We start from the raw sequence: 27,428 nt of genomic DNA, 5'->3' as shown, positions 1-27,428 counted from the left end.
GTGCTCTTTCCTGCCAAGGCAGGGGGTCGGACTAGATGATCTACCTAGGTCCCTTCCGACTCTAGCTACTATGAAACTATGAAACTATTTGGCCGTAAACTAAACAGGCAGCAGTCCTCAACCATGCTGAACAGTTGCCTCCAGCTGGTAAGTCTGTTGTGCTGGGCAGAGCAGGGAAGGCAGATCAATGACCCCATAGCGAGGGAAGGATTGGGGCTGGGATAAGCTTCCCAGCCAGGGTGGGGGAGCTGCAGGACTTGGGGAGGGAGGCTGTTGCCACTGCATGCTGCCACACACCTAGTCCAGTAAGGCACGAGAGCAGGCATGGGCCCCCAGCTCTGCACAGGGCAGGCTGGGCTGGGCTGCACTCCAGGACGCTAGCTCCAGCCGCAGCCCTGGGTCCACCTGCCCTGCAGAGCGTGGTGGAGCAGGCAGGTGCTGGGGGGCTGCAGCCACCCTAAAATTTCCCATAGCCCCTGCCACTGGCCCCTCCCTGATCCAGGTGCATGTGCCCACCACCGTGCCCTGCCACCGATTGCCCAGCCAGGGTGAAGCTGGGGCTTGTCCAGGTGCAAGGAGGCAGGAATAGCTTCCACTACTGTGTGCCGCTTATCTGCGGCACTGCAGTGGCACCATCCTGCGCCTCCCCACCCTGGCTGGGTGAGCAGTAGGAGGATACAGCCCCTGCTCCCAGCACCTTCCACTTGGGAGTGAGACATGCCTGCATTGTGCATCCCCCTCTTCCCCCCCGCAGCTGGACAAGCAGCAGCAGGACAAAACCCCTGCTCCCAGCACCTTCTGCTGCCCGTTTGGAGCATAGCCCTGCTCAGCCCACCCCGCACAGATCTGGAAGCACATGCCCACTCCCCTGACCTCCCAGGCCCCCTTCCCCAAGTCCTGGGCCCCCCTGCCTGAGCTGAGCAGCTTGTTCCACCCTCAATCCCACCCTGTGGGGGTGCTGATCTGCACCCCCCCCACCCCTTCCTTCCCGCCTGCCCACATCAGACGTACCAGCTGGAGGCAGCTCTGTCCAGCATGGTTGAGGACTGCTGCCTGTTCAGTCTATGGCCAAATCTCTGAATTGGTCCCAAGCCTTCAACTCTCATTTGGCCAAATCAAATGGGGACAGTGACTCAAATCACCAAATCGAATCACTGTCCCTCCGAATCTGCTGCTTTAAAGCAGCAAAAAGTAAGACTACACATTTTACCTTTTCCATATTACCAAAATGTACTCAAATACTGTTTTTCCCCCCTCAAGTCAGCATGGGGGGGGGGAGGAGGAAGCCCCTTAGACTTGCATACAAAGTACAGGGGTGAGTGGGTGCAGGTAGCTGCTGCAGCTCTGACCTGGAGCCTGGCTTGGGGCTAGTCACACCCACTGAGCAGCTTCTTGTCCCTGCTTTGCTGGTCAGGTGCAACTTAACTGTGGCTAGATTCCCTCCTGGGCAAGTACAGGGAAACTCCATCCTCTGGCTAATTAGTAGCACTGATACTGCTGTTTAGCCCAGCAAGGGCTAAGCTTCCACATGATGTGCTTCAGGAAGGAACAGAGCCTGAGTAGTGTCGGACAGGAAGTGTCAGGAGAAGGGGAGGTAAAGCGGAGATTGTGGGAAGTTTGTTGGGGAGGGGGGAAGAGGCAGCACCAGGAGGAAGAGATGCAGAGACTGGGGGCAGTGAAAGGCAGGGAGTGGGTGGAGGGCTGTTCATGGCAGGGAGAACTTGACTACACCACCCCCACAACCACTGCTTTCCATAGAAATGAACCGATATTTAGAAGTTGACATTTCCTTTTTTCTAATCTACTGAAAATAGCAATATGGAATGGGTTGGCACAGGTTTACCACATGCCGACTTCCAAACAGCAATTATGGAGGCATTTGATTGTTGGAGCTCATGGACTAAAATGTACAGTATTCAAATCTCAGATCAAAAAACTGACTTAGGAAGTAGCAACATATAAGCTTCTTTTGTAAGGTGCCTCTTTTTGTATATACTTTACCACTATACTTTCATACATATCAGGCCCATATTACTAGATATGTGTACAAAACACCAACTACGCTACACCTGCTTAACAGTAAGCTATGCAGATTCCAGTTGCTCTACATCTGAGGACAGGCTCCTCACTTCCCCCATCTACTCAAAACTGCATTACATTACAAAACAGTAGAAAAGTAAGATTTTTCCTTATTTTCCAGAAAACTGGGATGCAAAGGCTGTGTACATTCATAGAGTATGTGACAATCTTGGTGCATTACCAATGGTCTCCCCTTTGCATTCCCACTGCTAGCTAAATGCAGAAGCAGGTAACTATATGACATGTATCCTTTGGATTAAAAGAATCCAAATATCAAGTTGTCTTGCTCTATGTACAGTGCTCCAGGTACTTCCAAAACAGAATCCGGTCAGATTGCACAAGGTACTCATCCATGGAAACACAACTACACATTGCACATTTCATCTCTGTTACTAGGATTATCATTTTTTCACTTCACTAAAAAAGAGGCTAGGAGAGTCAATGGTATGACATAGACCTCTCTGTATTGAGAAAATACTGAAAACAGTTTTTAAAAAGTTACATTTCTACAAATTCTAAAAATGACACTGCATATCTAAATGGCAATTCCCACTTCAAAATTCCTGCAGGAAAATGACAGTTTAAGAACAATTGTGGTTAGACTTAGACTCAAATTACAAGCACCAGGTTTTAGTTTCAGTTAGAAAACCTACTCATTTAAAACCAGCAAGTTGTTGCATCACAGACTCTTTAATAGGTTAGCTTTTAGAGTTGTATAGCAGATACTCAAAGCTCTCCTCTCCTTACTGTTTCTGCTAGTCTTCCATTACCATTCTGGAGAAGATAAAAGATGAAAATGTTTATATTTCAATGAAAATACAATTTTTTTACAAATACATATTTTAAGTACTTATCCTATGATACTCTAGGGTCCCATTTAGGCGTATTCCCTTCATCCACAATTAAGGTAAAATAAAATAAGATACATGCTGCATTGAAATAGGCTTAACAGTTTTCTTCACTGCTTGTACACCAGTTATAAAGAATGACTTTAAACTATGATCCCGTTGAAGTAGGTGAGTGAGGGGGGAAGGTCAACTCAATAAATGAGGTAATTTCATACATTCAGTGGTGTAAATAAATACAAGTACAGTTTTACAGGAACATGAGCATAAGTTTCAGGGTTTTATTATCAAAGTCTTGTAAAACAATTTCAGAAACTGTACATCAACATGGCACAGACTGTAGCCTACTTTTGTTTTTACCTGCACAAAAGTAATAGCTCCAAAAACTTCTGTAACTAAGAAAACAGCTTGCCTAACTACTTTGCATAACATGGAATCACTGTGTGCATAAGATTACTACTGCAGTGACAGTAAACACAAAATTTATTAGTTTATACAACTTGAGATCAAGTAAAAAGTACATTATCAAGTAGACTTGCTTTTAAAAGCATACAAAGGTCAATTTTAAAATGCACTACCTTTCTGCATGTGTTTAGCTCATGAACAAGTAAAACCTAAAGTAAAAAACTGGGTTATGAAAATTGCACAAAGCAACCTCTAATGACTGGACACTAGGCAGGTGGAGATTCTGCATTCCTACATCAGGAAATTTTACCTTCCCCGGCTTAAGAGAAGGAAAAGTTAGGAACCACTGAAGTATGCTACTCTTCACTGCCCACGATGGGTTTGGGTAAAAAAGCCATCAAAAAGGTTAGTGCATTTTAACCTTGTCGAAGCCAAACAAAACCCACACAAAACGTTCAGCCAAATGGCCAAAAAAGATCATCTACCTAGATCAGAATGCTTATTTCCAGATGTAACAATCTTTTTTGTGTAGTCACACTTAAGACCTTTAGTAGATCCATCATATATCGTAGGATTTTTAGAACATTTAGGATGTTTCTGCCACAATTAACATGCAGTCAGTGCATTCCCTATACTGCTCTATTACTGCAATGAATCAAACTCTAGAAACACTATCATAAGTGAGCTGATTTACTAAAGGAGATCATACAACATAAAAAATCCATGCCTGCTGTAGATGCATGCAGCTTTTCACTTTTGCCTGAAACAGTACCAAGTTAGTAAGAACCACTTGGCTACCCAATCCCATTTGGCCATACAAGAATGGTTACCCATGGACCACTTTCTATAAAGCTTTTGATGTAAATTAATATCAGGAGCTTTACAACCATTGATAGTTTAGAGCTGTATACATCTAAATTTAGGATTAAACAAGTACAGCATAAAAGAATCACACAGGAATGACACTGATGCACGTCTGCAGCTGCATTCACAGCAAAGGCAACATTCAGTCACTCATATCCATGTCCTCTTCATGATGATCATCCCCATTTACTTTGGATTCTCTTGTTCCATCTCCACTTCCTTTATCCACTGGAGACTCTTTGATTTTGGGGGAAGCAGATTCTGCCACTTTTTTTTCCTCTTTTTTTTCTTTCTCGCTGTCATATCCTTGTTCTTCTTCATCATAATCCCTTGTAACCTGCTTTGCAGAGATGAAAAAAAGAAAGTAAAACGTGCCTCAAGATTCTTAAGCAAAGTTCAATACTGTGTTAAATAGAGGCAGCATAGCCAAGCCATACTTTAAGCATACCTTTACATCTTTGTCACTCTCAGACTTTCTTTCTCGATCCTTCTCTTTGTCTTTGCTTTTTTTTTTCTTGCTTGTTGACCGTTCTCTCTCATCTCGGCTTCTCTCTTTTTCTTTATCCTTCTTCTTTTCCTTTTTATGTCTAGGACAAGAATACATTAAGAGATTGAGAAATATGAGCATATAGCTAAAATTCAAGTGAAGACTTTCACTGTAATCTAAACTTATACTTCAAAAACACAACTGCAATCACAGAATTTTAGAAAGTTAGGGTTGGAAGGGACCTCAGGAGGTCACATCTAGTCCCACCCCCGGCTTAAAGCAGGACCATCCCCAACTAGATCAACCCCACCAAAGCTTTGTCTAGCCGGGTTTGAAAAATTTCCAAGGATGGAGCTTCCACCACCTCTCTGTTTCAGTGTTTTACTACCCTCCTAGTGAGAAAATCCTTCCTAATATCTAACCTAAATTTCTCTTGATGCAAATTGAGACCATTGCTTTTTGTTCTGTCATCTGCCACCACTGAAAACTATTTAGCTCCATCCTCTTGTGAACCCTGCTTCAGGTAGTTGAAGGCTGGTGTTAAGAACCCTCCTGGTGTTCTCTTTGTTAAACTAAATAAGCCCAGTTCCCTCAGTCTTTCCTCATAAGTCATGTGCCCCAGCCTTCTCACCATTTTTGTCGCCCTCCGCTGGACTCTCTCCAATTTGTCCACATCCTTTCTGTAGTGGGGGGCCCAAAACTGAACACAGTACTCCAGATGTGGCCTCACCAGTGCTGAATAGAGGGGAATAATTACTTCCCTTGACCTACTGGCAACATACCTACCAATGCAGCCCAGTATGCCGTTAGCTTTCTTGGCAGCAAGGGCACACTGCTGGCTCATACTCAGCTAGCTTATTGTCCACTGTCACCCCCAGGTCCTTTTTTGCAGAGCTGCTGCCCAGCCAGTCAGCCCCAGCCTGTACCAGTACATGGGATTGTTCTTTCCTCAGTGCAGAACTTTGCACTTGTCCTTGCTGAACCTCATGAAATTCCTTTTAGCCCAATCCTCCAGTTTGTCAAGGTCACTCTGAATCTTAGTCCTACTCTCCAGTATATCTACTACTCCTCCCAGCTTGGTGTCATCTGTGGGCTTGCTGAAGGTGCACTCTATGCCATCTTCCAGGTCGTTGATGAAGACATTGAACAAAAACGGCCCCAGGACCAACCCCTGGGGTACTCCACTTGATACCAGCTACCAACTAGACATCGAACCATTTTTTACTGTTCTCTGATCCCAATGCTAACCACCTCATGCGTATGGAAATTTTCCAAGTGGGACTGAGCGAAAGCTTATTTGCAAAAAGCAACACCCCCCACACTCCACTTGCTAGTTTCAGATAAACCAATCTAATACATAAATAATAAATAAATCTCTCACAGAAGCTATGGTAAAATCCAAGAAATTCCCTAAACTGGACTACCTATAACTACATCTGCTACTGCTCTTCAAGAATTACAAGCATGCAGCATTTATTCCCCAGACATACCTTTGAAAGAGAGAGATAGAGACATTAAATTCAGGGGCTTTCAGGCACACTGACCTTCTTGGAGATGGAGATCGGGATGGTTTTCTTTTAGGGGACCTTGGCTTTTTAGGCGATCTTGTTCCACTTCTGCTTCTTCTGCGCCGTCTTTCTCTATAGGCATTAAAGAGGAAGTGGCCCAAAACATAGCAACGTTAAAACTCTAATAAACTACAGCATTTCTATGGAGAATGTTTATACAGGCACTTATCTGGACTCTAAAGGAGCACTGCTCTACAGAGATGTCTGCTTGTTTTACTGTGAAGTAGCGTTTGTGATTAAGAGCACTATAAAGACAAGGCAGCTATGGATACGAAGGGCAAGCTGCATTATGTTCATCTGCCCTGTCATTAAATACATTTTCAGCTAAGATCCTATTACAGACTATTGAAGGTAATGTAACAGGAGTCAGATAAAAGAGCTTGATTTTCAGCTAACAGGTAGAGTTTCTGCTCAACTGGAAAACAGTTTTGACTTGTAAACACAAGTAATGAGCTCTAGAAGCATTTTAAAGAGTCTCACAAAAGCTAGTTCATCTTATACATTGAAAATAACCCAGAAGGCCTGAAAGGCTCAATATCCATTTTGCCACGCAAAGAGCAGGAATCTATTTTCAGAGTTAAAGTTGTAACTTCAAATAAGTTTAAGGGAAAAATTAAGTGCATCATATAGTAGAGAAAAGAATGGGATCATTGTGCTGATATACTTTAAAAAGAGCTTATTTGAAACAATATTTTTTCCTTTGGAGGTGGCCAAAATAAGTGAATCTCCCATTTCAAGCAATCACAACAAAGCTAAGAACCTGGGTTCTCAACCTTTCCAAGTCCAGCAGTCTTGCTCAGTCTTATTCATGCTAAAATTCATGTCTGAAAAACCACAGAGATGCCAGAGCCAGGGTCACCAGAGAGTTGCTCTTATCAAGGGTCTGGCACAAGACTGATTCTCCTCCCACTGGATACTACTTTTAAATGGGAGCTGCAAGTTAGATTGAAAAGGGTCTAGTTTCACTGCAGTTTCTGTAAGCACCTTTGTAAGCCTAGCTGAAGTGCTATTTCACAATTTATAGCAATGCTCCCTAGCAAATGAGTAATCTCCCCACTTTGAGAGGCTCAGCATCATTACACACTGCCCTAAACCACACTGATAACACTTTGTGCAGCAATACCATTATATCTTAGACTAGAAACAGAACTAAGGAAGACAAATTACTATACCTGCTTGTGCTTCTAGATCGTCTTGTTGTGCTGTAACTTTTTGGTGGAGTTTTAGAACGTTTCTTTTCTTTCTCTTCCTTCTTTTTATCCCTTTAAGTGAATGAAATAAAGATTTTCAAAATCTCACAGCTTTTACGATTTTCAAGTGTGAAATGCATCCATATTTTGCACTTAAACCAATAGGAGCTGCTTATCCCCTATGAAAATTAAGTCATGTTTCTTTAGGTGCTAAACATTGGGCATTTATAGGAAAAAGCAGATTTCATACAAAATTAACAGGGTATAGGAGTTAGCAAGTTCATTCTACCTCATCATGTAAGTAACTATCAGAGTTCAGACTGCTAACTTGCAGGGCTCAATTAGTAACAAGGTCATCAAATATTCCCAAGCAGCTGATTTTCTTTTGCTAAACTAATTTCATGTTCTTTTTACATTCAGAGGTTTCATGAGGGCATTACCTGGTTTTGGATGTGCTCCTAGATTTTCTGCTTCTCTCTCTCGAATGAGACCTCCTCCGTCTTGGACTTTTAGATCGCCGCCTGCTTCTTGACTTTGAATGGGACCTCCTCCTCGATCGGCTTCTTGATCGTCTAGTAACAGTACATTGACCGCAGAATTACAAATGTAGATTTGACCCAAGACATACTATTTAGAAGCTATTTGTCAAATACTGATGCCATGTGCAACAAAATGTTCAGATGATACAGCATGTATGGTTAATGCTATTTCTGAGATGAGTAACAGGAAAAAAATGGTGTCACAACTGTACGAGGTGCATAAGCAACAGATACTTCAAACTGGATGGCATTATTTGATTTAGTAAGCAAGCTTTCCTATGGTGGCTGAAAAACACTGACAGACCACAAAGGTTTGAGGAATAATCTGAAAATGAGCAAGTGACTGCTGGTCACGTACTGCAGGAGACATAATAGCAATACAGAAGAAACAGATACAGAATCAAAAGCCATGGGGGAGGAAGTGGAGGAATAGTACTTGTTCATGTGTTCCAGGTACGCTGGCAGACTGTCAAAGACAAGCAGCAGCAATGCACTTCAGACACTTAATGCAGAAAATTTATGGAAACAGTGAAGCAGTATGAAGAGATGGAGTAATTTGGAGAGGCACTAGAGCGACTATTTTGGTACAAGGTCAGTCTGGAGGCCAAATATATGTAGCAACCACATGTTCCTGTTTTATGGGACGATGCAAGGATTTTTTGTCAGACACCTGAAATATTCCAGCCTTACATCAGATTAACTGAAAAACATTTTCAGAGGTTTGTTGTTTTTTTTTTTTTGAAGACGTTCTAAACTAAATGCCATGAAACAGCATTCAGTGCAAGTGTCTGGAGTGAAGCCAAATGGAAGACTAATGCTTTTATTAAAGTTTTGCTTTTGGAGTGGCGGGGGGTGGGGGGTAGAGGATTATCTACTCCAAATTATACACATGCCACTGTTGAATCAGAAATAGTATCAGCATACATGCTTTAAAAGAGTATTTCCCATCTCAAAAGTACATTGTTACAGAACTTCCAACTTCTCAGTGCTGGACTTTGAAAATATGGGCCCTATAGAAAGGGAATGCAAAAATCTAGACAAGTGATGACCAGGATCACTGGAATATTAAAGTAAAAATGAAAGAGAGGGCAGATTTAAAGCATCAGAACTCTGCAATATAAAGGACTCAAGATAGTGAATAAAAACATCAAGATTCATTGCGTTTGAGTTGCATTGCCAGAAACCAGATTCATTTGCTTGGAACCACATGTCAGCTGGCAACTCTATGCAGCTTTTGGAAGATACCCATGCAGCTCCTTATGCTCAATACAGTCTGAGTCTGTTCTACAAAGTCATTTTCCAACTCAGGTTCCTATCTTGCTACAGAAGTTGGGCTTACTCACATACCCCACATGGACCAATTATCAACCTTCATTCCTCCTGCCCTTCTCTGTATGAGGCAAGCGTAGTTTTTAAAGGTAACTGGAATTATTTCAGACAGTTTGACTAGTTTACATTATCAAGCAATTTAACCTGTGTCTTGAAGAAGATGGAGTTCTCCTCCTCCGCGATCGTGATCGTGATCTTGAATGCCTTCGTTTTTCATCTTTTTTATCTAGTGTTAAAATGGAAAAATGTTAATGCAAACCCAAAATAAAGCTGTTAGTTTTCAAGGAGATTCATAAGAGAAAAAAAAAACGATGCTGACAAGACAAAGAAAGGGAAAGCCTACCAGGTTGCTATTTTTTGTTTATTTGTTCTTATCTCTTTATAGTAGAAATTTGGGTCTGTCATTCTGGTTCTCAGACCATGTTACTGGAAAACTAGCAAATAACTAACACAGTTGTAACATGAAACCTTATTTGGCAATGTGATTTTTCATCAAACTAATGAAGATTCAAGTTACATTGATACCAGTGTTGAAAGAAAAAAAAACTTTGATATCAAAGTTTTATCATCCTTCCTAATTCAACTGAGGCTAGGAAACCTCTCAATGCCATTTTTGACTCCTTTAAGGGAGTCCCTACAGTGAAAGACCCCAACAATTAATAAGACCAGAGTCGATATTCTTGGAAGCACCTGATGTTTTCAGCAAAAACTGGTAATAGAGCTCATCTTCAAAACATAAGTTATTTCCAAAACGTGCATAACTTACTCCTGTTTGTTCTTGAGCTTGGTCTACCAGTGTTCAATCAACCAACCTAAAAGAGTGGTACTCAACTTTTGGTCTACAGGCCAAGAAATTTGGTGGTGGGGGAGCAGTAGCAGTGTTAATTACCAGGATGGATAAAAATAAACAATTTTAAAAAACGGATTTTTATTTAAATAAGATTTTTTTTTTTATTTAGTTGTATTTTTTTGTATTTTTAAGATGCATTTTTAAAAAAATAAACCCTTATATAAAGATATTTTTAATTTAAAATATGTTAAAGCTCAAAGATTTCATCATGGAATAGGGACTATAATTTCTAATTATACACAGTATATTTGAGACAATATATTCATGTAACCTATTTAGAAAAGTTTTATAAATAGGTCACAACAGGCCATGTACTATGTTAGGGGCCCAATCTTATGGGGTTCCCAGAGGCTCCTCTATAGATTAGTAAAGATTAAAGAACACCACTGAGCCCAATGGGACTCAGTGCTCAGTCTAGAAGATCCCATTAAGAAACTCTGTGATACTTAGTTTCAGTTCTCAAACTGTGGATTTCTCTCTCCAGAGGTAACATCCTTGTTAACAGCAGTACATGGAGATGAGAGATAAAAGATAACACACCCAATTACCTACGCATGAGCCCTGTTGTCTTACAAGTTTGCGTACACACAGTAAAGCCCTTACCTCTCTCTAAAAGTGCAAAGTTTCAAGTTAAATGAATAGAGGATTGCTGGGGGTGGAGTAGATCTGGGCAAGGAGGAGGAGGAGTCTGGAGATAAAAGCAAGGAGGGAAAGGCAGTAGAAACAAAAGAGAAACATTTTCAGCAGACTATTCCAGAAGTCTTGAGGGATAAGTTTGAGTGTAGCCCTTCCACTGATTTGAGATCTAGTGAAGGAACAGTATGGTAGAAGGGACACCTATTATGGCAGGAGGCTTGCCAGGCTGTAAGAGACCCTGTCTGAGAATATTTTAATGAAGATTATCATGAAACAACAAGAATGCACTTTTTGTAGAAAACAGTGATTAAATTGAGGTTTCCTGACCAGTGATTTAAAACAATTACACCCCATTGATTACTCCCAGTCGATTATTGCTGCCACCACCGCTCCACTACAAAATCTCAAGACTAACGGGGGGCTGCCACAGTCCAGATGTTGTGGCAGCCCATGCACCAGACTGCACAGGTGGACAAACCCCACACATGGAAACTAGAGCATGGGGCCAGAGACTGAACACCACTGGCCTAGAATAAGAAGTGTACTTTAGCTGAACATCTGGTGAGTCAATGATGTATTTTTTTTTTCTACAGGAAAATAAAAATACTATACAGTAAAAATTAATTCATAAACAACGAAGTATTAACTTATTTTGCACATTATACATCTTTATCTATTATGTTGCCAAAAATTGTGTTTAATTACAATACACTAATTTCACTTTCAAAAGTTCAATTACCTGGCTCTATAGCAGCAGAAATGAGTGACTGTGCTTCACGTACTCTTTTCATAGCTTCCTCTATTTCTTTACTGGAGGTATCTGATTTCAGGCTTGGCGAGACAAGACCTGCAGCTACATGGTTCAACCTAGAACAAGTCATTATGTTAAAATAAAATTTCAAAATTCACTATTGTTGAATATAAAACTATAGCACGAACCAGTCAGTTTGCAGCCTACCCAAACCACTGGTTTAAGTGTCTTAGAAGGAATCTCAACTGAAAGTCAATCTCCCTCTGGGTCTCCCTGCTGCTCAGAAACAAAGTACCGTGCCCACCTTATGAGTCTATGTGACATATGCTGTATTGTTTCGCATACCACATGTACTTTTCCCCTCAAAAAGCAGCTCCCTCCAAAAACTGGGGTGCATGTATCAAGTGGGGAAGCCAATTTTCTGGCCAGGACAGAAGCACTCTGCTTTGATTCCTGCTCCACACTGCAGCAGCTGTTGCATTACTATTCAGGCAGCTGAGGAAGTCAACTGATGTAATGACTCACTGTTCTTCACTTCAAGGTGTTAACAATCATCATTCCTTGGTAAGTTTTGATGTTCCACTAATCAAACTAGCCTTTCTTAAGGCCATCTTGCTGTCTACTAACTACTCCTGGTCTCCTATCTCACGGCTCTGGAGACTATTTAGCTCTTTTCAAAATCACAGATCTACCCACATAGACTAGTCTTCAGTAATGGCTAGGGTTTCAGCTTTAGTTAAGCAGGAAAAGAAGGGTAAGTCAGCTGAAGATTAGGCTCTGTCATGGTTCTATGCAGCCATCTTTTCTTCTTCATTCTTTCAAAAACAAGGTGTGTATTTTATTCTGGAGTGTGTGTATGCAAGACAATATGGTACTCATTGCCATACTGGTATAGCTATATCATAGGCCCCACATCCTGCAAGTTCTCGCTAAAGGAGCACTGATATACAGTAGATTCTGAAACCTGCTATGTGCTGCCACAGGTACAAGGCATCTTACTTGAGCATTTATTACACCAATGTGCAAACAGCAAAAGGTTCCAAGTGCTATTTTGAGCAGACTCCCATTTCTAATGTCACTTGATGTATTTTTGCAAAAGTAATAGGGGTCTTGAGGTTGAACAAGTGAAAGGGTAATTCCTCAGAGGACACAGTAAACAAATATGAAGTGTGTCACTCATTTAAGGAAAACCTCCATGTTAGCATCTTGTTCTTAGAAATTAGATTGGAGACTCGTAAAAATATGGCGGTATCTCCCACCCCTACTTACCCAAGTCACGTAACTCGGTCCCTACGCTCTAAAACTGTGCCTGAAAAACATTTGTGTAATATGTCCCTAAAAACTTCCATTGAAGAAAATTCCAAAACTTCTCTATGTAGCCTGTTTTAGTGTTTAACTATAAAAATAGTCTGAAAGATCTAATATCTAACCTAAATCTCTGCTGCAAAATTGAACACAAATTCCTACTTGCCCTCAGTGGACACATACAGCAACGGATCACTGTCCTCTTTATAGCAACTTCTTACATAAATAGAAGACTCTTCATGACTTCTACCCTTCTCTTCTTTATATGAAATAAACCCAGAATTCCTTCAAATTTTCTTAACAGGTACATTTTCCAGATTTCTTATCCCTGGAGAGTCCAGAAAAGGGATGATATATACTCCCCAGATCCTTTTTTACAGTAGTGCTACTAAACCAGTTGCTCACCATTAAAATACTTGTGCATGTGATTTCTCTTTTCTAGAAAGATTTGATAAATATCATCAATCTACTGATTCTAGACTATTTCTCAAATTTAGCAATATCAAAACCTTAGTCACTCCCAGCTTCTTTCCAAACTGAATTTTCTACCACAAATACATTAGACAAGATGAGCCCCCTTGCTGTACCTCATTCTCAGACAAAACCTCTGTTGTAGGCTTTGTACAAAGACAATTTATCTAACTACTTGGCTAGACCTAAGAAATGGGGTAAATACCAAGTAATATAAGATGATAATCCAAGATTAAGTGTACTGCATTATAACAAGTTGAAGATGCCAGTATTCTTAATATATTACCAATAATATTAGTAAACTTACTTTGGATCCACTGTGCTCATAAGTTTTAGTAGCTGATCTGCTGCAAGAGACTGAAAAATATAAAACCACATTTAGAAGCATGCTCAAGAAGTATGCATTCTAAACATGCTCGAATACACATAGAACAAGCAAGAACATGAAGTGCTTATGGCTGAAAAAAACCTCAGGCATTAATATGCCCTCATTCCGTTTTGAAATCCTTGTTTCAGCAATATATGCTGACTGTTCCTTCTCAGAAGGTAGCCGTTTCTCCAGAAAGACCATATAACCCTTAAGTGCTTTCCTTTTAACATGCCAGTTAGAACATTAGTGCCAGAAATGAAGTGGATGCCACAAAAACATTTGTAGCGCTATCAAAAACTAGTGGACAGACATGCATACCATCTGTAGACTGTAGTACAACCAAAATGGCAGATTTGCAACAAGCGTTCCTCTTGCAAAAAGAACTGTCTATAGTACTAAGTCCTTTTGCAGCCCCATATGCAATGCTTGTCTAGCTGCACGTAGTACTACAGGGAGTTTCCTTGGTCCTCCAACGCCCCAGTCCTCCACTCACTCTCTCTGCCTCCTCTAACCTGTTGCCAGTGTTCTTGCAGCAGCAGCACTAGCAGGAACAGGTGCCACTGGCACCACCACTGAGGGGGCACACCACCTGTTGCTAATGGCAGCAGCCACAAGGTGCCCCAGGTTCTTGCAAGGCCCACTGCCACAGCTCCTGCTGGATTAGCTGGAAAATCTTCTGTTCCTCTAGTGACAGCAGCAGCAGGAAGATTTCACTGAGAGGTTTCCCTGGGGGTAGGGAGACCAAAACAGCAGCCCCCTGGCTGGAGAGCATGCCTCCGAGATGATTTTTGTAGCTTTCCATCCATGGTTTAAAACATCTGTCTACCCCCTTAAGTCTATTTTTGTAAAGCACTTTATAGTGCTTTAAAAATTAATGTCCATACGCTTATTAGCATCTTTCCAGGAAGGAATCAAGACACTTTTCACAACCATTCATAGTGTCTATAAATTATGTCCTTATGGCTTAATAAGACACTGATCTAGCACAGATATCTCTAAGACATACTTAGAGCAAGGAATGAGAAGAGAACTGTTTTGGTAGTGTACCAACTAATCTAGAAATTAAGACTTTTCTGTTCTTAGAAAAAATCCAGTTCACACAAACCTGTACTTAAGGCTGCTTGCTAGACTTAGCATATTAACAGACTTTCTACTTCACTCCCATAGGTAATGCTTCCTGAACTGACCAACTGTACAAGCTGCATTGCCATCAGCCTCATAAGCCACCAGAAAGAAAAACGGCTTCAAAGTTATATTTTACTACTGTATAGTTACAATGGTTCAATTTCTGTTGGTAAAAATATGTAATTATGATCAACATATTCATTTTTGTTGTAAGACCTAAAGACAGCACACAATGAAACTGTCTAAATCAGGGTTATCGAATTCATTTGCACCTAGTATAGGGCATATGCTGCATGAGGGGTATAATACAGTATGCCAGACAGGCCTTGCATGCTGGATCCAGCACACATGGGCTGTCTGTGAGCCCACCAGCACGCAGAACTGCTCTAGCATACAAGCTGACAGTCATGACACATTGAGTCAACATAACATCCATTATGAAAGTGTTACTCAGGATGATTATTTATGAATTTTCCCACCCATTTCCATAAAAGCACTGTTTGAGAAACTCTACAGTATCATCAGAAACCTGCATGATCTTTCCAAATCTATGGATTTAGAAAGCCATCTGTAACCCTTGGATAGAATGTTATTAAGTTCAGAACATGTTTGTGCTGTTCTACCAATGAAATATTTTTTCATTATTTTCCCCCATTAATTTATCATCTGACACAAAGTCTAGTAGAGCTAGCTCAATGTTGCATAGCGACCTATACCGTACAGGCCAGATCTGGACCACACAGCCATTCAGCTTGGCCTGTGAACATGTGGCTTTGGTGACATTTATTCTCCCCAGCCCACCACAGGAAAAAGACCTGGCTGGAGCTGGGTCCCAGAACTTGGCTCAACCCAAACTGGGTCACATTCTAGTCTGCAGCCTGAAAAGGTTCTTGACCAGTGTTATACACCATTTGAAGACTGTGCTCTAAGCCTTCAATGGTCTCTTGGTATAGCAATGTTTTTGTATCACCTATTCAGCACATGTGATTAGTCCAAATCTTGACTCAGTGACTTAACACAACAGTGAATATTGGAGGTATTCCACGATGATGATATCCTAAGTCCGCCAGAGACATTAAATAAAACGGTGAATTTTATACCTGAGAGTTTAAGTTTGCTCCAGGAAGACCAAGTGCAGCTAGGGCAGGATCAAGAGCAGGAGCTCCCAAAGCAGCTAAAGGAACAGCACCAATCTGTAACATACACAATGCTAGAATTAACATCTATCATCCAAGATGTTATACGGATTCTTAACTAAAACTCAATACAGGACTCCATATATGGCAAATTCTTTCACAAGAAGTTGACTAAGAGCACCCTGTGTTTTTTTTAAACATAAATTTGCAAAATGAGAAATATCAAAGTTTCTATTCTAGGTATCCCAAAAGAAATTATTTCCTCCAGTCCCCCCTGGGAATGGGAGGGGGAAATCAAGTAAAGCCTTGTCTATTATATTTGAAAACATTTAAAAGGTGACAATCTATGCCAGAAAGTTACTCTGAAATTTTACTGTAGTGTTTTAATAACTTTTTAATATTGATTTCCAAGCGAGTAGTTTATATTTAAAAGTTAAAACAATTCATAGTAAGCACTGCTAAGTGACATTTCTTTCCTCTTCATTCTTCATTCTCAATACAAGGTTCCATAAATGCATCTTGTCAGCAGGTTTTGACCAGTGAGGGATTACAGTTTAGTGAACAATCATGTAGCTGCCATGCAACAACCTCACACCCTATATCCAACAATTTGCAGCAATTTTAGAAGTAAAAATCAATTTAAAAAAGAGACAAAAAAATTCTCTTTTTAATGAAACAAGGACCTATGACATAACATACTCAGTAAATGTATTCCCTGTCCAAGTATGTGCCTTAACCCCAGCTTAAAATAACCACATACACATGCATGCACTTAAATCTCTAAATATTATTCTATGAAAAGATAAACTCAAATTTTAAAGGAGCATGATAGAGTTAAGATACCCAAGTCCTACTAAAAGGCAATAGCAGCTTGGGTGGTATGGATTTAAAAAGGAATCTAAAGGAGTTAGGCACCACTACACTTTCCAGTGATGCCTGTATACATACTTATGCTTTACTGTGGAAAAAGTTTTAGTACATTTCAGACTGTGCTGGAAGAAATGAATCCTTCAAGTGATAATTGTACCTACAGTCAATTCTCTCCCCTAAGAGATTTGATCGTTTTAACGTAAAGAGATGTAAAACTGAGAAATTGCTGCAATATTCTAATAAGAGCATTAGAATAGTTTGGCACCAAGCACATGCTCTCCACGGCTAGAAATTAAAGCTTTTATACAGGTTATCAGAAACTGTACTGGAAGCATTATGAGAATGATAAAAAAAATAATAATGTCTTCTGCCTAGAAGCTTGTCACTCTAACACCACACTGTTCAATGTGGTAGATGACTGAAAGCACTGGAGATAAATATTTATAACTAAATCACTATGTCACTTAATTAAGCACACGGCCGATTTTCTTCTTGCAAGCTATATCTATTAAGCCAAGAAAGTATCAGCCAAGTAAGTTAGGGCATCTGTACACATGTTTGCACAGCAGCACCGCTTTTAAAAGTGCCCAGTGTTTTGGAGCATGCATTGTATAAATGGTAAAATGCATCAAGCGCGCATGCAGAGCAGACTCGATTAATCGAGTGTGGCACGTTGGAGCAGACAGATGTATGTGCATAAATGCTGTTAAGGTCTGGCAGACTATAGATATATATAGCATTTGTATCACTTAAATCTAATATGAAAACCTACCTGAGAAAGTGGGTTGGGAGTAGGCAGGAGTCCACCTCCAGGCAGCAGACCTGCCACAGCATTAGCTGGTGCCAAGAGAGACAAAGCCTTAGTCTCATCAGGAATAACTCCTGCAGAGAAACAGCCTTGCATTAGAATGCATTCTATCTCATGGTCAGAAAATACACAAATACACCCAGAAAATGTCTCCCTGATAGACCACCTGAGTTTGTTGAAAGTACTTATGTTGGCTAAAATACAAAGCTTGATGTCTATTAATATTTATCATTAAATTTTATGTCAGAATGAAACTTCAATGTGTGAAAATTTGACTGTTCCTTTTTCTCTACAAATGGTTAAGTTTCTAGAGCAAAAAATAGCACAATACACACTACTTTTTTGTTAACACTGCCAAGATTTCATCACCTGTACTCGATTTTTAAGTCATGAACCAAACGTAAGCAAGCACAGTCGGTTCTCCAGGGGTGTGCTCTCAACTTTCAAAAGCTGTTTTATGAACAACGACTCGTGTCGGCTGCTTCACTATAAAGCACACAGAAAAATCAAGATACACAAGACAAAAAAAGTTTGATTTAGGGGTTAATAATATGGTACAGTTCACTATGATTTCTTTTACACCTACCACACAAATTTTGTAAAAATTAAGAGAAGGTAAGGAAATATTTTGCTGAATCAAGCGTAGGGCTTTTGCTGACTCATCAAATGAACATGAAAGTCTCTGCAGATCTTCAAATACACGCTGTGTATATGTGGGTGGATGTGTATAATACAGTACATTGTGGCACATTCCTTACCTGTGCAGTAAAATGCATATGTTCCAATATGTGCCATGTTTACTGTACCAAGGTTGCTACTACATACTGTCATTTCAGAAGAAACTTCCAGCCCAAACTCTTGTAGCCAACTTAGACAAGTGTCTGAGTTTACTACCTATTCTGCATATAGAACAAATCTTAAGGGTCCTACTATGAAACAAGTATTTATGTGGATAATTTGTATTCTATCCAACAGCAAAAGCCCTATACAGATGGATTAATCTGTTAATGTGCCCAAGCCCCCAAATGAGAGTTCAATAATACAATTTTACTATATATTTGCAAATACCAGTAGTGTTTCTGTAATACATATTAAGAAACTGCATCTCATCATAAAACATACAATATGTACAGGGCACTTAAGAGAAACTGGATAAGCTGCAGAAGAAAACTGTTGGGTGGTATTTTCAGCAGGGCCTGGTATATAGTTCAGGCTGAACCAGGGAAAAGAACTGTAAAACACAACAACAAAAAAGAAAAACCACTGTTAAATAAAGGTAATGGTTCCTTCCACCTATACTGAGAAGTGCCGATAATATAAACAAATGTATAATACACAGCACTGTTATCTTGCTTGGTCATTTGAGCTGTCATCAATTTAGATACCAAAAGTTGTGGAGGGAGAGGGGGGGAAAAAGGTCATTTAGATAAAGGGCATCAATGCAGTAATATATTAACATACCTACAGAGATTATGGGGTAATTTTGCATGCAAAATTATGTCTCGGAGGATATAAATTATATCTAAACATTTCAATTTATTGAGACTACAACATTTCTGGTATCTAAACACAAATCCTCTCAGACTTATCTCGAGACACCTCATAGAAGATCTGCATTCATTAAAAAAATCATGCATTTGATCCTCTAAGTTTTAAAAATATTTAGAATATATAAAACTACAATTTAAAAAAAAAAAAGCAATGAGGCCCCTCACCAGTTAATTTTCATGCGTCAAGAGTTTTTTTTTACTGCTGCTTTGTTAGAACCATGAAATACTGCATGAATGTGTAGAAGTGAAAGAAAAAGAAACAGACAAAAGAAACAAACATTAACCAAAGAACCTAAATAACCCCCCACAGCCACCTTTAATTTTTAAAGGTCCTTCAAAACTAGGAATATCACAGTGATAATTACAATTGATTCTAAACCTTACCGTAGACTTTACACAGAGCAACAGCCAACATGAAACGCCCATACATGCTAAAGTTGGTGTGTGCTTGCGATAGAGGGGACTATCATATGTTCAGGGCAATAATTAACATTTTCTTTAGTAAAAGGGAACATTAATAGAGAATATCACAACAAGAATTAAAGGGTCCCAGTTCAGCACAGTACTTAAGCGTGTCTAAAGCTCATGAGCAATCTCACTGATTTTAAGCACCTTGTTATTCTGTGCTTAAATATCTCATTCAATTGGAACCCTAAGCATTGGGAGAATTAAGACTATATTCTACAGAGGTACAAATGCAAAAAAATAAAGGACATGTTTAAGTAGAGAAGAGCAGGCTATTGTGATACACCATATCATTAGGCAAAGAACAGTACAAGAGCTACAAACTGCTGCTCAGCCTACAAGAAACTCCTTTATAAAATTAGGCCCCCTAATATATTAGTGTATGCGAGACTTGCATCATAGCATCTGTAGCACGCTCTGATCTGGAACTATGGGGCATGTGCTAGGTTTATCCACCATCAAGCACAATGGACAAAAAGTTATACTAATAAAATTAGAGAAAAATCACATTACTTAGCAGTAACGTGCGGCAGTTTAACCATCTTAAATAGGGGGCCCCACAGAATATTTAAATGCTACCAATACAAATGGACAGCACGCTTTAATTTAGTAGTTTAAAGGAATCTGCATTTTTTTTTTTTTTTTAACTCTACTGCTTACTATAGCAAATAGGCTACAACTTTCGGAAGGTATTCTGTACACTGCAAAATAACTAAAGTACAGGTCATGTTGCAAATTCAGAAATCAATAATTAAGACTTACGTGCTTAATTTCTTTATAATTTTATTTGTAAGCCAAAACTGTTATTCTGCCCTCATTAGAGAGCCACTAAAATTACGCTGCTTTGACAAAGATCTGACCACAGACCATAAGGTTTACTACTATAATCTGACTTAAATTGCAGAGATGCTACTGTATTAATGAGACTTGAGAAAATTAATTATTTTTAAAGTAGATCAAGAAACAGCATATCTGAAATAAATTACTTCTGAAGTAAATCTAGAAGAGTTTAATAAGACTTCTGTAAGAAGTGTTCTCTTCTCAGCACATTAAGGTAAGTTCCAAAACCCCTGTTCATTGCCTTTCAAGTTACTGTAACACCCTAAAAATATAAAAAAGATAAAAAAAGAAAAAAGAAAAAAAGAAAATGGAGTTAACAAGTGATTACACCAGGAAAACACTTGGGGACTTGAGTGCTTGCTGGCCTTTAGTTAATGTCTAGAATCCCCTGTAGCTGCAGAGGACCCACTGTTTTTCAGTCATCTGGAAGGGCTTTGCATTTGCCTTCTCCACTACAAAAATCACACACACAAATAACAGAGAGAAGAATTTATTATTTAGTGAAATTCTATCAAGTATAGCAAGGCTGAACAAGAAAACATGGAATAATAAATCTAACACCCAGTGCCCATTTGGCACCTTTTGGAAGATCTCACTTTCAGTTTATAGCACAATCATTCAAACCCCTGGTATACTGGAATTTAGAGTGAGGGTGAGGGTTTCTTCAGAGATTCTCTCAACTAAATGAAGGATCAGGACATTGCAAAAAACCCCCTGCTAATCCACTTTCCCATTCACTCTCAAAAGAGAAAACTCTCATGAAGAGATTATGTAAAAGTGCAAGTGCTGAATCAGTCATCTTTCAGACAAAGTTTCTTACACAAACAAGTATTTTAAATTATGGTGAAGATGTCTTAAATGAATCAAGAGTATAATTTACAGATAATTCTGCTTAAATATCTAAAATTAAGATATTTCTTATAGAAAATATTGAGACAAATATTCCAGCTTCCACTGTTACTAAAAATAGGGTTCCTTTAATGCAGAGGCTAATGACAGTATACCAGGGGTTTCAAAATGTTAATAAAACTCAGATGTTTTGCATGCTACTAAACCTCACTCTGCAGAATTATACTGAAGTAAAAATGCCATCATATGACGGCTTCATAGGCCATTAAACAATTCACAAACCTTCTGCATATGGTACGACTATCAACGCTCTGTCAACGAATACAGTGTTTGTCAGATGCTGGGCCACAACTGCCGAGTCAGGATCATGGAACTTTACAAAACAGACACGTGATGAGACAGGCAAAGGAGAATCACTAAAAAAAGAAAGAAATGTGTTAGATATAAAGTTAACAAAAGCAAATTCATTTGCAGAATGTTGTTGTTTTTATCCATTCACTGAACTTAGGACTAAAAAATTGTGTTCAACTACAGAGTAGGTTTAAACCTATAAACATAAAAACTGTAATAGGGATTTCAGTTTTGTATCTTCTGCTGTGAATTATAGTAACTGAAGATAAACTTATACTAAATGAATCACAACAAGATTCAGAAGCAGGATGTTGGTAGCAGACCACATCCAAAAATTAATTAGCATGCATCAGTATGGAATTCCAGAGGCAGAGATCCAATACAGAATATCGTGTCTGGACATATGAATCAAAGTACTCTCCTGCTAGTACAAGATACTAGTATTCCCAGTACTCTCTTCCTTGATACAAGATCTCAAGATACTTAAGATACAGGCCACACAATTTTATAAGAAGCATATTTTGATCAGAAGTTAATTAGCAGATTGTTTACAACAGGGAACAAAGATAAGATTCTTCTCAGTTTACACCAAGGAAAATCAGCTCTCATATGAGCTAGAAGTTTCAAGGCCCACGTAGAATGTGTTGCTGTGGCCAAGCCTTCAAACTGAACGAAATATGGTTTACAGCAAAAACCTACGTACATAAGGCACAGTCAATGGCCAGAGTTTAACAGGTAGCATGGCAAAGAACTACCACTATATGAATGTCCAGAAACAGTAGTAAGACTGGTTCTTCAAGGTGCTTCTCTCTGGGTTGAATACAAGCCAGCTAGGCTTTCAATCAGAGCTCTCTTTAAAATAAGTGGAGAACAAGGTAACCTTTTGTCAAGCAACACACACACAACTGAATTTAATATTAGCTTAACAGGGTTTGATTGTTCCACCTAACCCCCGATTACTGTAAACATAAAAGCCAAAGACCATCAGACTCAAGAATATAACCGTTACTATCAGAGACAGAAAGAATATATCACTAAGAATAGTAATGCAATTTGATGCATTTGAAGGCTCCAGCATGCGTAGTCCTATGCAATATATTTCTGATAATTTCCTCTTATGATATGAAGCAAGATCCAGGTATACAAAATATTCTTTATTGTTTTGTGATATACATGTCTTTAAAAGAAATACGAAATAGTTCAAGTTTCCGTATTAGAAAAGCTGTACTGGCTGCTGAGCAGATTTTATTATACTTATACAACAACTGTTAATTCAAAAACTTACTAGTATAATTCCAAATTTACTTCACATATGTCAAAATTCACACATACTGATAGTGGGGTTTTTTTTCACTTCTTGGCCACATTATGAGATCTATAGAGCTCTCATTAGGGACCTTAACATTTTTGTAAGATACTATGAGTTGTATACTTGGGCAGACAAATTGTATTTTGCAGTGTTAAGTCACAGCATCTCTCAATCAGCATGAACCATATTAAAGTACTGAGTTTATAAAAAATATATATATTTAAAATGAAGTTTGCTATTTAAGTTATAATTATTTTAGTTTTTAAAATAAAACTGATAAAATTAAATTAAAATTAAATGACATTTAATATAAAAGCTCTAAGCCAACTATAATCTCACAAAACATTCATTTAAATGTCCTGAATCCGGAATGTTAACCTAAACATCTGTCAAAATGTTTAGTCTACATGCATTATGTGTATTTCTGTACGACAGAATCAGGAGTACATCTAACTTCTGAAATCAGGCTCAATAACATACAGAGCCTGACAACTGGATGCATCCTGTATTAATGGTCTGAGGTTCTAGGAGATCCAGGGTGCAAAAGATACTGTTGGGTGCAAAAGATTGAAGTCATCACAAGGATCAGGACCTCACTCTATGATGCACCATAGTTTAAGGCTGTTTTATTTGTTAACATATTTTACATGCTATTACATTTAATTAAATTTAAATTACCAACTTAATAGTTATTTAACAAAAACAAATGGATCTATATATAGCATACTAAATAAAATTAATAAGAATCTGAAAATAACAAGTTACACCATTGCTTAAATAAATGCCTATGGGTAAGGTACCCCCACTATGTAGCAAGACAGTGCACTAAATCCTGGCATAACGTTTCTATTTAACTGTAAAACAGTGCATTTTAGTGGTTAAATTAACCAATGAGAATGAGTCTCTCTTTAAAAAAGAACTGAAGTACAAATAAAAGCTTTGATTACAACAGACAGTATCATAGAAAGTTAAGGTTCAAAGAGACCTTGGCTTTATTTAGTCCAAGCCCTCCTAAGATCATTTAAATCAAGACCTTCCACTTGGTGGTTTATGCCATTATATAAATTGACTTAGTTAAATCAATCTACCTGTTAAAATAAAACCAAGTGTAACCCAGTCTAATAACTTTTTGTGACTAAACTGTTCTCTCTTCAGGAGAGTCTGACAGGGCAAAGAGGCTTTATTTGAGAAGCTCTAAAACTGTGGTTCTGATCCCTTTTAGACTTAAGGTAACCCTCAAAAACCGAGTGAAAAGCTAAGCCTCACACCAAAAGCCAGGTGTTTGTCTCTCCTTTGGACTCCATGTCTCCTGTAATTGGGACTAACATCTTCCTGAAATGAAGCAAGGACACAAGCAGCTGGTGAGAAAGGGAAACTGAACACAAGTAGATGGCTGAGCAAGGAGACAGCCTGATGAAGTGCCAAAATGCATGTGCACACATGTAAATGGAGAGGGAGGGGGGATGAAGGAAAATTGTATAAGGTGAGACAAAAGAGTGAAGAATTAGCTCAGTGAAGCAGACTGTGACCGGCAACTAGCAGGGACTAGGAACTTGGAGAGGGAGCATAAAATGTATTGGGAGGGAGGGAGAAAGGTAGTTCCCTGCAAAATCTAATCTTAAAATGTTGGTATTGCAACTCTTAATTCTATTCCAAAAGGTTAAAAAAAATTAAAACTTTGTAACCCTGATTTGGCCTCATGGTGCTTTATGACTGTGAATGGCAATACATATCCATAAGAGAAAGCATTCAGAAGAAATCATGACGTATATCAAGGGTTATATCCCATAGCAGGGGTTTTCAACCTTTTTTTAATCTAAGTACCCCCGGCAGCTGGATACCGAGCATGCGGAGGTAGGGGCTAGCATGGCCAAACACCCTGGGGTGGGGACCATGTGGCCAAACATGGAGCAGGGAGTCGGGGACAGCATGTAGGTAAGCTGCCACCTCCCAGGACAGGGCTGGGCGAGGGCAGTGGTGCCCCTCTGCAGGGCAGAGCTCACCAGGTTGGTGTGTGGCGGCAGCGGCAGCAGCCACCATGTGCAAGCTTCCCCTCCTTGCAGAGGGGCACTGCTGCCCTAGCCCCGCCCTGGTCCTGCTCCCGGGGGTGGTGGCACTCCATCCCCACCCACCTGCATGTACCCCCTAGGAGCAGTCTAAGTACTCCCAGGGGTATGTATACCCCTGGTAGACAACCCCTGTCCCATAGCATAGCAATTACTGTCAGGGGCTCTAAGGCACTGAGCAGAATTTTGGCAAATCACTCAACCTGCCCTGGTTGCATCTGTACAGTAGTGACACCGTTTCCCCACATACACAGAAAATGTAAAGATAAAATTGAGTGCCCAATAGTCATTAAACACAGCAACAGACTGTTAGGACTTTTATACAAGTTAAATGTACTAAAAGGTGTTTCTGGCCTTCCTGGAGGAAAAAATGAAGGTCTATGGCATCTAAGTGATTCTTCCTCAGCTATCAACATTTTAAATACTCACAAATCATAAAAAGTGTTTATCCACTCCAATTACGAGCCCATTCTGTCTTCTTTGATACTCCAAATTTCAATACAAAATACCCAGTACAAAGCAAACACTAAAAGCAGGATAGTGTTGAATATGTGAATTCACATCCAAACAGTATGGGAGGATTTTCTTTTTCATATGGGGGAAGTGAATGGGGGGGGGGGAGTATGGGGGGCAGGAGTATGAAAGAACAAAGTTTTTCATGCAAAGGCATCTTTATTTTTAATAACAATTTGAAGCTCAGCAAAAGAAACTGGTAAGACAAGAATCGACATCATGGCAGTCTGTCAAACGACATCGCTTGCTTCTTACACACTGACACAGATGTTGCACGCGGGGAGTACCCATGCTCCCCATGAATGCATCATTACTTGAAACATCCTAACCTCTCGCTAACTTCCGCTTCTACTTCTCCTCGATCAAATGCGACTGACACCTACTCAGTGAAGGCACCAGGGCCTGCTTTTTCATGCTGAAAATCAGCAACTGAATTTCTATCTGGTGGCACTATTTGAGACAGGGCAAGCACCCAAGCTGCAGGCCCCTCACAGCCTCTGGGCTCAGATGTTTCAGGAGAAGCTGCAATGGGGTTTCCTAAGGGCCGGTTCTCTCCCAGCTGGATCCAAGCTCAACACCTCAGCAAACGAACCCCCCGGGGCCACTATCCCGCGGGAAGGGGCCCCAGTGGCTGTGACTGGGTGGGCTGGAGGTGGAGACAGGCCTCACTCTCTTAACAATGCAAAACACCGTCTGCCGGCTCGCTCCCACCTGCCCTGCTGCTTCTCATGGTCCCTCTAGCAGGGCGGCCAGGACGCGGGCCGAGACAGGCTCGAGGCAGAGTGCGCTTGGGAGCCGCCGGCCCCTTGTGAAAGCCGCGAGCAGGAAACAGCCGCGCACACGCCGGGGGTCGGGGCGCCCCCTCCAGGCCGGGCCCGGAAAGAAGACCGGGCCAGGGCGCGCGAAGGAGGCCGGGCCCAGGGCGGCGCGGGAGTGGAAGGGGGCGGGCCACGGCCCCTCCGGGAGGAGGGGGGGCCGCGGGGGAGCCATCTGCCGCAGGCCCGGAGGGGAGGAGCCGCGTTTCGCGGGACGCCGGCAGCACTCACTCGGGGGGGAAGAGGCGAAGCTCCTCGATCTTGCCCAAGAAGCCAAAGAGCGTCCGCATCTGCTCGGAACTGGCGCTGGGGGAGACGTTGGTGACCTGGATCACGTCGGTGCCGCTGCTCGAAGCCATCGCGCTGCCGCCCGCTCCACCGCTATAAACACATCGGGGGGGGGGCGCGTTAGGGACCGGGCAGCCTCTGGCCGCTTCCCGCCGGCCGCGGCCCCGGGCCCCGCGCACAAAAACGCCCGCCGCCGACTAGCAACTGCCGCCTGCCTCACCAGCCTGCCTGGGCCGCAGTATCCCACAAGCCCCCACGGCCGCGCTCTGCGCAGGCGCGAGACGCAGCCCCGCTGGCCCTGCGCAGGCTCACATCCTGCGCGAATTCTACGTTCGCACGTAGCGCTCGCCGGGGCGCAAGCGCCGTGTCTGCGTCTGCCCCGGGGGACTGGCCTCGGAGCTGTTGCGCCTGCGCGGTCGGCTGGTTTGCGTGCGGCGGCGGGGCTTTGCGCATGCGCAGTGCCGGTGCCCTCTGCGAGGGACAAGACAAGCGGGCGGTTCCAGGGGAAACAGCGTTCGCGCCTGCGCGGGCCCGGCCCTGAGGCCTGCGCAGCCCTAGCCGCAGAGCGCGTGGTTAGGCCTAGTGTATGCCGCCTTCGGCACGGGGATAGGCTGGAGCCTCAGGGCGCTGGGCGGCACTGCACCGGCTTGAGCCCCCTGCGCTACGCAGCCCCGGCCCCTGACGCGCCTCAGCGGGCTGGGTGGGTGCTAAGAGGTTTTCCTTGTCCAGGTGGCGCAAAAAATAAACCTTAACT

The 27,428-nt window shown here is 41.1% G+C and overlaps 1 protein-coding gene across 2 annotated transcripts; it reads right to left on the bottom strand.

The window, feature by feature from the left end:
* Positions 1–2,524: 2,524 nt before the first annotated feature.
* SRSF11 (serine and arginine rich splicing factor 11) lies at positions 2,525–26,998 on the bottom strand. Of its 2 annotated transcripts, none has more exons than XM_019531615.1 (13): positions 26,895–26,998; positions 26,618–26,767; positions 21,615–21,748; positions 17,593–17,702; positions 15,915–16,007; positions 13,627–13,676; positions 11,532–11,659; positions 9,451–9,532; positions 7,879–8,010; positions 7,421–7,510; positions 6,225–6,320; positions 4,642–4,780; positions 2,525–4,533 (listed from the first exon to the last, which is right to left on the bottom strand). In XM_019531615.1, the coding sequence occupies exons 2-13, from the start codon at positions 26,743–26,745 to the stop codon at positions 4,336–4,338; spliced, it is 1,380 nt and encodes a 459-aa protein (XP_019387160.1). In that variant the 5' UTR covers positions 26,746–26,767; positions 26,895–26,998; the 3' UTR covers positions 2,525–4,335. The 2 variants fall into 2 exon arrangements, with proteins under 2 accessions (XP_019387160.1, XP_019387162.1); XM_019531617.1 differs by having other exon boundaries at positions 2,525–4,530; positions 26,895–26,997.
* Positions 26,999–27,428: the final 430 nt, after the last annotated feature.

The sequence above is a fragment of the Crocodylus porosus genome, unplaced genomic scaffold (assembly GCF_001723895.1).
Source record: "Crocodylus porosus isolate Cpor-Errol unplaced genomic scaffold, CroPor_comp1, whole genome shotgun sequence".
In the NCBI taxonomy this organism is placed as follows: Eukaryota; Metazoa; Chordata; order Crocodylia; family Crocodylidae; genus Crocodylus; species Crocodylus porosus.
The sequence above is the reverse complement of the archived record's forward strand: the minus strand, read 5'-3'. Positions and strand labels throughout refer to the sequence as shown.